General features: G+C 43.8%; 1 protein-coding gene across 2 annotated transcripts in view; it reads left to right on the forward strand.

The window, feature by feature from the left end:
• Mrps9 (mitochondrial ribosomal protein S9) overlaps positions 1 to 13073 on the forward strand; it is a 51771-nt gene extending 38698 nt beyond the window's left edge. For both annotated transcript variants that reach the window (XM_005075360.4, XM_040729341.1), the window contains exons 6-11: positions 3562 to 3629; positions 4327 to 4402; positions 6598 to 6766; positions 7648 to 7756; positions 11527 to 11696; positions 12799 to 13073. In XM_005075360.4, coding sequence (XP_005075417.1) covers positions 3562 to 3629; positions 4327 to 4402; positions 6598 to 6766; positions 7648 to 7756; positions 11527 to 11696; positions 12799 to 12890 — 684 coding nt within the window. In that variant the 3' untranslated portion in view covers positions 12891 to 13073. The remainder of the gene's footprint in view (positions 1 to 3561; positions 3630 to 4326; positions 4403 to 6597; positions 6767 to 7647; positions 7757 to 11526; positions 11697 to 12798) is intronic.
• Positions 13074 to 15895: the final 2822 nt, after the last annotated feature.

Raw genomic sequence — 15895 nt, forward strand, 5'->3', positions numbered from 1 at the left:
CTCCTACACTAACAGACAATGCATGGAAGGGGAGCACCAACACAGTGGACTCCTACACTAACAGACAGTGCATGCAAGTGGAGCACCAACACAGTGGACTCCTGCACTAACAGACAATGCATGCAAGTGGAGCACCAACACAGTGGACTCCTGCACTAACAGACAGTGCATGCAAGTGGAGCACCAACACAGTGGACTCCTACACTAACAGACAGTGCATGCAAGTGGAGCACCAACACAGTGGACTCCTACACTAACAGACAATGCATGCAAGTGGAGCACCAACACAGTGGACTCCTACACTAACAGACAATGCATGGAAGGGGAGCACCAACACAGTGGACTCCTACACTAACAGACAGTGCATGCAAGTGGAGCACCAACACAGTGGACTCCTGCACTAACAGACAGTGTATGCAAGTGGAGCACCAACACAGTGGACTCCTGCACTAACAGACAGTGCATGCAAGTGGAGCACCAACACAGTGGACTCCTACACTAACAGACAGTGCATGCAAGTGGAGCACCAACACAGTGGACTCCTACACTAACAGACAGTGCATGCAAGTGGAGCACCAACACAGTGGACTCCTACACTAACAGACAATGCATGGAAGGGGAGCACCAACACAGTGGACTCCTACACTAACAGACAGAGCATGCAAGTGGAGCACCAACACAGTGGACTCCTACACTAACAGACAGTGCATGCAAGTGGAGCACCAACACAGTGGACTCCTACACTAACAGACAATGCATAGAAGGGGAGCACCAACACAGTGGACTCCTGCACTAACAGACAATGCATGCAAGTGGAGCACCAACACAGTGGACTCCTACACTAACAGACAATGCATGCAAGTGGAGCACCAACACAGTGGACTCCTACACTAACAGACAATGCATGCAAGGGGAGCACCAACACAGTGGACTCCTACACTAACAGACAATGCATAGAAGGGGAGCACCAACACAGTGGACTCCTACACTAACAGAATGCATGGAAGGGGAGCACCAACACAGTGGACTCCTGCACTAACAGACAGTGCATGCAAGTGGAGCACCAACACAGTGGACTCCTGCACTAACAGAATGCATGGAAGGGGAGCACCAACACAGTGGACTCCTATACTAACAGACAATGCATGCAAGTGGAGCACCAACACAGTGGACTCCTACATAACAGAATGCATGGAAGGGGAGCACCAACACAGTGGACTCCTGCACTAACAGACAGTGCATGCAAGTGGAGCACCAACACAGTGGACTCCTGCACTAACAGACAGTGCATGCAAGGGGAGCACCAACACAGTGGACTCCTACACTAACAGACAATGCATAGAAGGGGAGCACCAACACAGTGGACTCCTACACTAACAGACAATGCATGCAAGGGGAGCATCAACACAGTGGACTCCTACACTAACAGACAATGCATGCAAGTGGAGCACCAACACAGTGGACTCCTACACTAACAGACAGTGCATGCAAGTGGAGCACCAACACAGTGGACTCCTACACTAACAGACAATGCATAGAAGGGGAGCACCAACACAGTGGACTCCTGCACTAACAGACAGTGCATGCAAGTGGAGCACCAACACAGTGGACTCCTACACTAACAGACAGTGCATGCAAGTGGAGCACCAACACAGTGGACTCCTACACTAACAGACAATGCATGCAAGTGGAGCACCAACACAGTGGACTCCTACACTAACAGACAATGCATGGAAGGGGAGCACCAACACAGTGGACTCCTACACTAACAGAATGCATGGAAGGGGAGCACCAACACAATAGACTCCTGCACTAACAGACAGTGCATGCAAGTGGAGCACCAACACAGTGGTTCCACTTGTCTGACTCTGAAAGCATTTTTTGGCTGCTGCTACAGGTCAAGCTCTGTTAAGTTCTTTGCACACATTTTCTTGTTAGAAATGGTGGCTGCAGCTAGGAGTATAGGTCAGCATCAAGGCTCCCTGCGTGCTTGGCTCTGGATTCATGGCCTAGAACCTCCTGCTCAAGAAGGCCAGGGAGCAGCAAAGTTGCTTGTTTTCACCCAGCCCAGACATTTGCCCTCAGTGAGTGGAACTCCCAGCTTGGCATTTGTTGCACACTTGTCCTGCTTTCTTTCACATCTCTTTATTTGAATCATGCATAGTTACTAGTACAAACAACATCAGGAGGAAATGGCATAGTGAGAGAATTCATAGAAAAATACAGACTTAAAAGTGACAATTGGGATGACAAGATGAGTTGGGAGTGAAGGCACTTGCTGAGTTCAGTCCCTAGAACCCATGTGGAAATGGGAGGGGAGAGCAGGCTCTACAGAAGCATCCTCTGACCGCCACACATGCACCCATATATACAGACCATGAACATGGACACGCAATAATAAATAGAATTTAGGAAAAAAACTGAAAACTGCTAGAAAACCATCGAAAATGGTTAATTTACCAGCTTAACGTTGACTTGAAATTCATCTAAGAGGAAGGTCAGCTAGTGTTAAAATAGTTGCCTCAGTTACCGTAGATAATTAAAGAAACCCTTTGAAAGAAAGGAAGGTGTGTTCTGACCATGTTGGTGTTCTCATAAGTTGCATATCTCTGTGTTTGAAAGCCATGTCTCTGACCACTGCAGTCTCTAGCTGACTCGTTCTTTTCCTGGAGCGTCAGCTCGAGCAGTGCCGCTTGCACACTGACATGCTGTGTCTGTCCGCTTGCTGCATGTGAGGAAGGTTCGCTTCCTGGAAGGATTGACCTGTTGAGAGTGTCAAGAACTACTCTTTAGAATGCAGTGTGCTGAAAGCATTGTCATCTGCTACTGACGTGGAGTTTTCCCCTAATGCGTTAGCTACTGACAGAGCATTTGTATAGCAAAAGGGAGAATCAGAGTTTAGTCCCTAGTACCTCACACACACCAGGTAAAAGTACCAAAGCACCCTAACCACAGTCAACGAGGCTTTTTGGTTTTTCGAGACAGGGTTTCTCTGTGTAGCTTTGAAGCCTATCCTAGCACTCCCTCTATAGACTAGGCTGACTTCAAACTCAAAGAGATTCGCCTGCCTCTGCCTCCTGAGTGCTGGGATTAAAGGGGTATGCGACCAATGCCTGGCCTTCAACCAAGCTTTTAAAACCTGATTGTACGATTAAATGTTAGGTATGTAGTTACTAAAAAGATGCCGTAAGTTCACTGGGTCTTAGTGTAAAGGGCATATTACTACGTAAGTTAGGATTTTTTTTCTTAAGGAAAATTTGTATCCTATTTGTGAAACTGCAAGGAAAAGACATAGTTTACAGGAGTTTTGTTGTTTTAACCATACTCATAGCTGTGAAATTTACAAGTTGTTACAGGCATTTTTAAGTCAGTTAAAGTGTTGTAAATCTCATTGAAATCACTGTCCCTTGGTTCAGATGATGACATTTTATTAGAACACATTTTCTTACCCTGAAGCTAGATTGAAGAGGGAGCACTTAGAATAAGGGGTGCTCAGGAAAATGGTAAAATCAGGAATACTGTACCTTCGCTCTCATTTTAGCTGTATTTTGTTTGCTTTAGGAAGTGTATGGAAAGATCCTCCAACTAGAAACGCACAGAGGTCCACTTTCAGAAAAAACTGACTCCAGGTAAGCTCTTGTCTCTCGTTGCTAGAATGATGCCTAAGATTTAGACAGTATTACAGCACTAGTCACTAAGGTTAAGTTTCTGAATAGCTGATTTTTATGTAAGAGCTTATTTTTACCTAATTCCAGATTTGTGGATTAAGTGGTATTTAATCACTGTTTGGATTGTGGTTCTCAGTGTTGTGTGTATTGCTGCACACCTATTCGGCATATGTTAGTGGTTTGTATTCCTGTTTGCCCAGTTGATAAGATCCGTCAACCTGTGCACCAGCTTTCCTCAGACCTACGCATGTATTTGTTCTTGTTCAAGACATCTTACTCAACTTGTTTGGTTTGTGGTGGTGGTTTTGGTCTTTTTATTTGGAGTCCGTTACTACTTCACTTGATTGATAGGGAAACACTACCCTTTGTGTCTTGTTAATAACTTACACAGGCACAGTTGTAAGCTTTAAGGAATCTGCTAACTTTTAAATGAGTTTCAGAGTAACGCATTTAACTCTTCAGACAAAACGTTTGCTCACAGTGTGTTTCTAAAGTGGATTAGTAGAAGGGAGTGTTTCTCCAAAATGGTGTATATAGGAGTACTCCTGAATAACATGAAAATTTGTCTCCATATTGTGAATTGCTACTGTATGTAGGATCTTTTGTGGTATAACTCTAATTGCATGCTTAATTAAAAATATATGTGATATTTTAACAGAGACCTGATTGGCAGCAGATGGCTGATTAAGGAGGAACTAGAAGAAATGTTAGTGGAAAAACTGTCAGATCAAGATGTGAGTAATTAATCTTTTTAATTTAAGGAGACCTGTGTCATGAGAATGCAGACAATTGCTGTATTAAGATCCTGATAGTGATGCTCCTCAGAGCCAGGTGTTCCCCAGACACTTACCCTTGTTCTCATACAGCCCTTGTTGATTTCTGCCATCAGGAAAGTGACACATCTAGTCTCCAGATCCTCCTTTTCCTTTTATAAGTGCCCTTATGTCTTCTGCCGTTGTTCTAGGGAGTACAGCAGATGTTGGTTTTGTTCTCTTCAGCAAGGCCAGTAGTTAATGTTATAAGCTAATGATGAATGCAGGGAGCCATCAAGTAGAAACGGATACAGCACATGGCTACCTTCGAGCAGTGTGTAAGTTCCTGCATTCCCTTACTCACGTGCCTGGTCTATGAGGGCAGTGGTATCTTGGGAGCTGTACATCAGCTGTGTCATGACACTTAGAATGCTGGCTCTAAGCCTCACCCAACAGAATCTTTGGAGAGTCATCCTGGAATCCAAGATAAACAAACTCCCTCTGTGACTGCCCTGTGAAGTCCATGACCCCATTGTAGGTCTTAGTTGTATTTATTATGTTGAGTGTTCTAATAGCCCAGCATGATCAGGGAAGTTGGATGTATTACATATTTAGATGTAAAATAGAGATTTTTATACTCACAGATCCTGCTGTGGCAATGCCTAGTATGGCTGGTTCCTTGCCACCGCAGGTTTTAAGTTGTGTCCCTTGCTTGTTCCGATTTAATACTGGAGAAGTTAGTGGCTTTGGGAAGTTGCAGTTTCCTTAGACAAAGTGTCAGGAATTTGGTTGGTGGCAGACCTGGAGGTGACTGCTGGGATCTTAACTGGTGTGTGTGAGTTGAATTGGATAGATCTCTGTTTCTCCAGTGAATTCATCATTTCCTTTTCTTCCTGCTTCCCAGTGCCACTTTGATTTTGTAAAATCTGGGGATTTTTGTCTGTTTTTCCATTGAGGACTTTAATGCAGGCATATAGCTATAAAAACACAACAGAGTGTATGTGATATCAGAGTGCCTGGCATCATCAGAAGTCCTGGAAGTTGTGTCTGTGGTAATAAAGCTGAGGGGAGTGGGAGTGGTGTGTGGCCTCGAGCCATAGCCTAGTTCATGAGCAAAGCTGTGCATGCGCAGTGAAGGAATTGTGAGAGTAGCTGAGCCCAAGGGCACAGCTGTGTGACTGGGAGGAGAGGGAAAGGCCTAGCAGCATGGACCGTGGCTGTGGTAAGCTCTCCACACTGACTTAGAGCATGCATGCCTTCCTTTTCTCCTGGTTTCCCAGGAAGCCGGATTTGAACAGTTGTTTTAATACTAATCAGACTGATGAGATTCTTAAATATTTCACATTATCACTGAAGGATATCCACTGGAAAGGCAAGTGTGGTAAACTTGGGTATGACTTTTAGGGTTGGCAAGGAACAAATAAGTCATCAAAAACTGGTCTACACGATCCATATTAACTAAGGCTCTTAAGTATAGTTGTTTCCTTCTCCACAGACACTCTAGAGTGATTATTCTGGCTTCTAATTTTAAGGGGTTAATACCAAGTTGTTTACTTTCTAATCACATGTTCAAGAACTATTAAAAAAAATGCACAGAGTAGCAAGGATAATTTATTTCAAGAGGTTGCCCTTTAAGTCAAGTATCTCTTGAATTTTTAAATAGCTTGATTGTTCGGTTTTAAAGGAAATCATAAACATTAAAGTAACACAGCTTGAACAGCCAAAAATATATTTGCCAAATGTATTATGAAATATAACTTAAGGGGAACATTTTCTCAAAATCAGACTCTTTTGCTATTTATAACTGGCTGGAAATTATTTCTAATGTTCCTCTTGATGCAGTTCTATTGACAGAATAGAAGCTGTACTTTGGAAGATCATCTAAATATTTTTGAAAACAGAGTTTAAATATCAGTTTCATAATCATAATGCAGAAAAATTGATATTTTTGAATGATAAATCCCTTTGTTTTTTGAGAGGAAAGCTTAAGCACTGAAGATCCACAAAGAAAGCGAAGCATCTGCATGCTGTTTTAAAAGCAGCATGAAGATGCAGAAGTGTCATCCTGTCAGAGTTCATCAGGAAAGCAACATTGGAAAGATCAAGTATATAAAAATAGCAAAACTTTAGCAAATGCAATTACACTTGCTTCTTCTAATGAAATCTATTGTCTGCAGTATGTACAGTTCATTCGACTGTTGGAAAAGTTATTGACATTGCCGTATGGTCCTGCTGAAGAAGAATTTGTGAAGAGGTTCCGCAAAAGTGTAACTGTTCAGTCCAAAAAGCAGGTGATTGAACCCGTGCAGTATGACGAGCAAGGCCTGGCATTCAGCACCAGTGAAGGTAATGACATTGCACAGAGAGACTTGAGTTCAGTAAAGACTCAAATCTGATTGTTCCTATGCTGTCGTTATCCAGTACCTATTTGTTTTGTTAGATTTTGCTACTGTTACATTGGCTTTCCTAATTTTATGATTCTCTTGGAGTTTTTGTTGTTGTTTTGGTTTTTTTGTTTTGTTTTGTTTTCTTAACCAAATGCACAAAAAAACCCTTGCAAGAGAAAGTGTGGATCTACAAGCCATGCAATCATTAAACTATCTCATGTTTTCAACTGGTAGAATCAGCAGTGGTAAGGGTTCTCAAAAGCTACAAATGTTCAGTGAGTCTGCATTTCAGATGTAAACATGTAACACAAACATTTGAGTTCCCAACTCGAATTTTCCTGGATTATGAGGGACAATGTTAGCCATGATTCCTCTTTCAAAAATTGGCCTGTTAAATATATTTACAGTTTTTAAAATTTTCACCTCAGTCCTTTGTCAGGTCACCTTTGAAATGTCACCTTTCCTAAGGATTCCTTTCATTTCTCTTCAGTTATATTTCATTCTAGTGTCCACATAGTTTTAAAAGTTTGTGTTGGTTCATTTTTATTAATTATAAGAAACAATGTGAGTTGGTTGCTGTTTTTGTAGCAAGATGAATATGAATGTCTTGGGCCTTGAAACAAATTTGAAATCATTTGTGTTTCTAAAATGGAACTGAAGAGTGTACTTACCTCCGGGTCGGCTTTATTACCTCAGCTGTAGTGTGAGTCCCCTTTCCTTTTGACTGCTTTTGTGGTTCTAGACCTTTCCTCACTGCGGGCTTACGCAGTGGGGAGCAGTGGTCTCTGGGGCATGCTGAAGCGCGGTCTTGAACTCACTTGCCGCCTTTCTGTCCTGCAGGCAGGAGGAAGAGCGCCACAGCACAGGCCATTGTTTACCAGCACGGAAGTGGGAAGATCCGGGTGAATGGACTTGATTATCTGCTTTACTTTCCCGTCACACAAGACAGGTGTGGTGCGATTCCTGCTTTTAAGGAAAGCATGCTTTATAATTCATCATCATAATTAAGAAGAGTGCAGTTTTCTGATTGTTTATCTGACGGATTATTTCTCTTTGCCAATAAACTAGCTAAGTGGAAACTACTGCTATTTTTCTAGGTAGTTTTTCAGTTTTTTAGAAAAAACGTTCCTAGAAGCCCCCACTAATTGATTCATTTTGTCAGATCCTGCTGGAATTTGAATATTGTGAGGCGTATCTCATATTCTGAAGTGCAGAGTATGCCAAAACGTACAGAAAGCACATATCACCTTCTGACGGGAAGACAGGCATTCACGGAAAGCAGCAACCCCAGAAACCAACCTGGCTTCTTAATTGACGAGGCCGAGGAACAAGGGAGGTGTGAGCAGATCTCCGTGGCTTAGGCTCGCTCCTCCTAATTGTGAGCATTAGGAAAGGCCTTCCTTGTCTCTTTCGACTTCCTCCTGCTTGGAGAAGTTAATTGTACATATATAGAGGAAGCAAAGAAGCCCGGGATGTGTAAAACCAGAACACAGGTTTTGCTCCATTCCCGGTGCTGTGTCATTTGTCATAAACAGGCATTAGATGTCTCGTGCCCCTTAACTCTCCTCCCCTTGGAGCTCTCGAGTGAGCCGCCATGTAGAGCTCTTGTTGACAGTGGTTAGTGTTCCAGTAGTTGCTGTTGGGTCCATGCATAGCAGAAGCTGAGTGATTATTTCCTAGGTTCTGCTGCTTGTGTTTCCTGATTATAATGGTGGTGTTTAAGGGCAAATGGACTGTAGCTGCATGGGGAGGAGGGACCCTTCTGAAATAGCTACCTTAGGAATGTGCTTTGTGTTCCTGTGTCAGGAAGGAATTTGTTCTTAACTCCATGTAATACAGATTGAACTCGTCCTGTCATCGTCTGCACTGGAATAGATGGAGAAAGCTTAGGAAAAGCCAGAGAAGCCCACACCACAGGACAGTGACTCACTAGAGACAGAAAGGGGTGGCATTTGATGGGGACCTGTCTGTCACCTGGTGTTCATTCAGACATAATTCCTGATGATCTAACAGCAAGTCTCCACCATATCTTGAGCTGGCTTGCAGTTACTCCTTAAGTCTTAACCAACCACCCCCTTTTGAGGCAGGGTCTCAGTGCATAGCTCTGACTGGCCTGGAACTTTCTGTGAGACCCAGACAAGCCTCAGTCTCACCGAGATCCACCTGCCTCTGCCTCTCAGTTGCTCTGATAAGGTTGTGTCCACCACTCCTGGCAGCTTCTATTTGTGGTTTGAACCAATCAGTAGCAACTTCTGTGGTCCATCTTGTCCAAGGCATGGGAAAGATGTCAGTGCCATCTAAGGTGATTCCTGCTGTCAGATAACATCTGCTTGGGATGCTAGTGGTGATCTTAGTGGGAAGGGACACTCAGACCCTCTCTTTGACTTAAAATAGTTATAGGGACTGAGGGCTGCCCTGCTAGCCATGAACTAGCCTTTCCATCTAGAGAAGCAGGGCTGGTAATTACAGGTCAGCAGTGAAGAGACCACTGACCCATGGCAGATGGCAGAAGAAAGGATCAGGGACCTGCTTCTTAGCTATGCAACTTTACCCCTGGAGCTTCAGGGTCACTGGAAAGAGGGAGCTGAGCATGATGGTCCCTTAGCTGCTCGTCTTAAAGCCACTGAAGCTAGTCATCCTTTGAGGTCTTCTCCATAGAGTCTGCTGTTTTTACACAAACAGAAAGCTGGTCATGAGGATGCCTGCTATGTTGCCTTCCCAGTGTTGTCAGAATTTTCTTTTTCATTTGCTCTTATTTACAGCACACGTGGATTGCTATATGCCTAGTACTGTGGGGTACAAGAAAAGTTGATAACCTTTTTGGATAGCAGTACTCCCTGATGCGAACACATGCTAACCATGTAGTAGAAGGAACATGCTTGCATTTAAAGCAGCTACAGGAAAATCATTGTCTGTATTTGGTACCAGAGGAGTAGCATTCAGAAAACATATGATTAAGGACATCATTTATTTATATATCCTTTAGCTATGGCAATTCGTACAGCCAGAACAAAGTCAGTGTGGTTCTTGTAAAGAAGGATTTTCTAGGCCACTTGAGAGAAGAGGTGCTGAGTCGTGGAGTGTTTCCTGTGATGGACCTTGTAGCATGTGCTGGTTGACAGGCCAGTGCAGTTCAGTCAGTAGCGGTGGGACCATCGGTATTCGTTGTTAAAATTTGGGGTGAGGTTTCTAGAGAGTTTGTCTTTTACAATGTCCTGCCAGCTTCCGGCTCTCCAGACATGCCCTCTTTCTTACCCTGACCATTCTGCCTCCATTACTTTAATGTAGCTCCAGAAAGTTTAGTATGCAATTCTTTTCTGAATTTTGACCTGGTGACTATATATATAAGCGCATATATTTGGGAATCTTAAAACCTTGAGAATTGAGACAGATAAGTGTGTATGGTCCCAAACAAATAGCTGTCTAGAGGCCTCTTTTGTAGCTTCACTTCCATTCCAAACTCATTTCCTGTCAGGTATGCAGTGACTTCCTCAATGCATGCATGGGGCAATCATACTTTGCCCTGCAGTGGCAGAATTTGGTTATTGGTCTCTGGTTTTCTTAGTTTCCATACTATTAACTACTGTTTACAGTAGTATTAATCTTAAAATATGACTAGTTTTGTTTGGTTGCCTTAAGTATTATGTCAAAAAGGCAGGATAGGTTTATGTCTGTTGCAGGATTGTCCCATCCTTGGATATATCATTACAAACATAGTTTGCCATGGACCTTGGAGTGCCTATGTGAGTCCACTTACAGCAGTTATTTGTCTTACATACTGTGAAAAGGCACATTTGAATCTCCAGTTGTATTCAGCTCTCGGCTGACTGTAAAATCAGCTTCATTTGGATGTCTAGAAGCTGCTGTAATAGACAAAGCAAGCAGGTGCAATATAGATGGATTGTTCTAAGGAAAGGTTCAGGAGATGCATAGCGCAGGGATGGAGTGCTTACCTGGTGCACACATGGCCTTGGGTAAATCAGTTAAAATAAACTCAGCAGAGGTAAAGACAAGATAACAAAATCCAGCTCTTTTGTCGAGATGACAGTGAGCATCATACTGACATCTTAGTGCTCAGCAGGTGCTTGCTCACCGAGTGGGAGGAGGCACAGGACCATGCTTGTGTGTGGCTTACTCACTGGTGCCTACTTTTGGTTTGCTCTCTAGTCCTGAGGGGGCAGGCCTGACTGTATTTGCATCTTACAGAACTCCAATAGGAACATGTGATTTTGGATGAAGGAGGCATGTTCACTGAGGTTTTTGTAACTTTAAAAGCAGCATTATGGAGATGAGCATCTTAAATTATACAGAAATATTAAAATATACCTCGTTTAGGAAAGCCAAATGGCATTTGAATATTGCTTCAGAAGACCTATTAATTTATACCTGATCATTGAATCCAAAGGCTGGAGTCAGGGAGTTAAAAGAGTTCCTCAGCTGTAAGACTTTATTACAAGGTCATTTTCACAACTTACAAGGTTCTTATGCGATATTCAGTAAACAGTAAGGTCAGTGAGCTACTCTGTCGATACCAAAAAATAAATAAAAAACCTTGCATGAAAGCTCAGCTCCATAATGCCTTGGTGTCGAGTTGATGGAGAAGTGTGAATAGGATAACTGGCAGGCATCATTTGGTTATAACTACTCCCAGGGTTCGTGGTTTATGAAACTACATGTCTTCACAGGAGGCTTAACCCATGTATTTGTGATGTGCCTTAGAGAACAGTTGATGTTCCCTTTCCACTTCCTGGACCGTCTGGAGAAACACGATGTAACCTGCACAGTCTCCGGGGGTGGGAGGTCGGCGCAGGCAGGAGCCATACGATTGGCGATGGCCAGAGCTTTGTGCAGCTTCATCACCGAGGACGAGGTTGAGTGGATGAGACAAGGTAGGTGCTTCCGTGTGTGCGTGCGTGTGCGTGTGCGTGTGTGTGTGTGTGTGTGTGTGCGTGCGCGCGCGTGTGTGCATGTGTGTTGTACACATACACAGGTCCTGCTGCCACCCTTGTTGATGTTACTTACGTTAGTGTGAGAAAATTTCCTCTTGGGATCTCGGCACACTGCTAGCTCCTTCCATTCTTCAGAACCACAAGCGTCATTTTCAGGCTGGATTTCTACAAAGTGAAATTAGGACAAGAAAAGGTCCTCCTTCCCAGCACTGTCCCTGCTAAAACATGCCGTCCCAAAGCCAGAAGGAATTATTTTTGCCTTAAATCATGATCTTTTGTGTAGCTGAAGCAGAATGTAACTCCATTTTATTTGAAACACATTGGCTGTTTAGTTACTTTATCATAATAATCAGTAATAATGACAGGTGAGTTTTCCAACATTACTGGGGGTTTTCCTTTTTTCCCCACTGTGATATTACAATTTGATTTCATTTTCTTTTTCATTCCACTTTGTGACCCTATTACCTGGGCATGAATGGAGGCATCTCCTCACAGTGGTATAAAGAATGGACTTCACTCTTGCACTAGGAAATTGCTTAAACATGTAGAAGCCATTCAAGCTCAAGATGGTCTTTGCACCACCTACGGAAGTTTACAGGTATCCAAACTTCCTCTGACTTCATTCCCAGGCGAGGTGACATATACCTGTAGTCCCAGCACCTCAGAGACAGCTGTGAGAATCACAGGTTCAGGGTCATTCTTAGAGATATGGAGAATACATTCCAGCTCAGTAAATAGTGGCTGACCACAGAAGAACAGTTTCAGCCTAAGTTGAACAGTATTGTTGAATCAAAGAAAAGAAAGTCATAATTCTAGGATGCAGAAAACAGACTCATAAAACATTGCTGGTGTTTGTGTCTGAAATTGGAAAGTATCCCAAGAGAGTGAAAACAGCCTGCCTTCTTGATGACAATTGTTGGTTTGGTTGCATGCCTCCAGGTTTTTCTAATAGCAGTTGCTATGAGTATCATGCAGTGCATTCCCTTGTCTGCTAGGTAGCCTGAGTTTCCCACTCTCACAAAGGCTTCTGTTTATACTGCAGCTGGACTACTTACTCCTGATCCACGGATCAGGGAACGGAAGAAGCCAGGCCAGGAGGGTGCCCGGAGAAAGTTCACCTGGAAGAAGCGCTAAGTAAGGCTTTCACAAGAGAGCGAGGAACCTGTGTCTGTGTGCCTGGCCCGTGGGAGAGCGCCTTCATGTACACTGACCAAGGGCGGGCAGCACATTTAGACATTGTTTTGACTGTGAGATACGACATGATTTATTTTTAAGTGTTATTTTGTTGTGATTGCCATTAAAAATAGTGAAAAATAATGTTGGTTTCAGTCTTCTTTTAACTTTTTCGAGATCCAGGTGTGTATTTTACAAAATCTTAGCACATGGACTTGAAAGTTAGTAATAACCCCATTGTGCAGGATTATGTTTGAAGGGTGAAGCAGCCTACCAGAGAGAGACCATTGCTCATCAGTGCTAGGCCCGGAGTAGGAACTCGCTGCAGTAGGCTTGTTGTCCCACTCAGTTGGTCGTTCTTGCAGTGTGCTTTTAGAATTGAGAGCTGAGACTTTTGGGTTGCAGCAGGAGCTCCGCAGAGCTGGTGAGGCTGCAGCCAGTGAGGGCAATTCATCTGCAGTCATTGGACAGGAGCGGAGTGAGGCTGAGCCTATTTTAGATCAGTTTGGAGTTGGGGTTTTATGGTTTTTAGTCATATATTTAAGGTATACAACAGGGTATTTTGATGTACTTAATGGAATGTTTACTGCAATCAAGAGAAAGAACACATCCGTCACCTCCTATGGCTCCTCTTTTGTGTGTAGAATGAAAAGCAGACTCCTAAGATGCACATGCTCTGAGTTAGCTGTGTAGCCTTACTCTTCCCTTCCCATAGTGCTGGGACGTCTCACCCTTTACCAGGTCCTCTCTTTCTCCCTACCCCACCAACGTCCACTGTTGTGCTCTTTCTCCAAGTCCAACTCTCATAACGGCACAGCTGAGTGAGATTGGATGCAGTGTAATATCCTCAGTGTAATATCCTCATGGTTCATCCATGTCAGGTGGAAGGATTTTTTTTTAATTAAAGTGTGAATTGTTATAGATGTCATGTAGGCTCATACACACACACACACACACACACACACACACACACATTTATGCTTACCTTGTGTCAACTTGATGTAACTTAAAATCCCACAGATAAACCACTGGGCCTGTCTGTGAGGGTGCTTCTCGAAATGTTTGTTAAATAGGAAAACTCTCAATGAATGTAGACAACACTGGTAGGTCAGCATCCCAGATAGACTAAGGAGAACGTAAGTGGAGTGCCAGCATGCCCTCTCCACCTCCTGACTTGGAATGCTGCAATCTCCTGCTGCCATGCCTTCCCTGCCGTGATGTCCTGTGCCCTCAGATACCAAGCCAAAGTAAACCCTTTCTCCTTGGAGTGCTTTTTGTCAGGTATTTTAGGAGCGATGAAACAAGCAACACTCACCACATACTGAGTTCTTTATTGGTCCATTTTGGAATCCATTTCCAGTCAGCAACATGGAGAATAGAGGGTAAGATACCTGAAAGCTTTTCCCCTTGGAGCCTCACTGAAGGTGCTTGAAAAAGGATTTGGTTAAGGAAATGGCAACAGGGCCTTTGGGTGAAGGTACCCGGACTCAGAGGGCTGCTGTGCAAATGGCCTGGGGCAGGGAGGCAGTCTGGATTCCCTTACTGACTCTCCCAGTGGTAGCCAGAGATTGGCTGGACCCCAGGCCAGATGTACAGAAACCCTATGAGATCTGCCAGGTTAAGTATTAGACATGGCCCATCCATCACACGGTGTTTGGCCTGGAGCTGGACACAACTGACACTTAAATTGAAGTTTGCTAGGGTTCCTAACTTCCCTGGCTTAAATGAAGAAACTTAACATTTTTATCTCCATACAATTTCGTAGTGGGTCTTAGAGGGAAAATAAGGCAATTTGTAGCTGAGTACTTTAAATGATTCTTATCTAAGTATATAAACGTATTCATTGTACAAAACAAGTTTCATTATGACATTCTCAATTGTGCACATCTGATATTGTCCATACTCAACCAATACCCTCTTACATACCTTTACCCTCTCCTGCATTTATTTTTCAAGTCTTTTTTTTTTTAATCTAGATTCCACATAGAAAATAAAAGTGTGAGTATCTGTTTTTCTGAATCTGACTTACTTCATTCCTATGGCTAAGAAATCTCTATTATACCACAGAAGTTAGCCCACAATTCTCTTAGAGAGGTTTGTTCGGTGGTGGTTTCTTTTGCTTATTTAAAATCTCAGGTGAGAGGTTGAGAGCACTGGCTGCTCTTCCAGGGGTCCTGAGTTCAATTCCCAGCAACCACGTGGTGACTCACAACCATCTGTAATGAGATCTGTGCCCTCTTCTGGCGTGCAAGCATACATGCAAACAGAACACTGTATACACAATAAATAAAAATCTTAAAAAAAAAAAACTCAGATGAATTTTGAGGCATTTTGTACACACCCAAACTGAAAACAGTAAGCCTACAGGCATGTGTGACAGCACCCCATGCATGGGGTGAAGCTGCTGTCTATGAGCTCTCTGTGATTCTTGCCGTACAGCAGTCCCCCTAGTGACGTGGTGTCTGGCTTTGGTCAGTCATGTTTATTTAGCCACAGTCTTTAGGCATGCTGTTGTTTTAAGTCAGTGACAGGAGAGAGAAGGTCATCCCTGTGTAGCATGGACCTGTAGAGAGCACTGGATCGGCCAGTGTCTCAGCCCTGCCTAGGCCTTTGCTTTATCTGGTGTGCTCTTAGCAGGTGGGTGCTGACTGGGACGTTCCCATCCCGTCCTTCCCTCAGTCGCATCCATGTCACGGGGGCGATCCGGTTGTGGAAACCCAGAATGAGGTCGAGAGGAGAAGCAAAGCTGGCCTTGATGCAAAGCTGGCCTTGATGTAGAGGTAGAGAGGACATGGGTTGGGGGAGTGGGGCAGAAAGAAACCGGGGAGATGGGAACAAGCCTGGCAGGGCTGGGGGTTGCTGCAAGGGAAGAGTTCATTGTGAAAGCTGGTTGGGAAGGGCCAGGGCCGAGGCAAGTCTGGAGGACCAAACTGTCATGGAGATGTGACCACACCCACCAGGAATAG

The sequence above is a fragment of the Mesocricetus auratus genome, unplaced genomic scaffold (assembly GCF_017639785.1).
Source record: "Mesocricetus auratus isolate SY011 unplaced genomic scaffold, BCM_Maur_2.0 Super-Scaffold_100021, whole genome shotgun sequence".
Taxonomy (NCBI): Eukaryota; Metazoa; Chordata; class Mammalia; order Rodentia; family Cricetidae; genus Mesocricetus; species Mesocricetus auratus.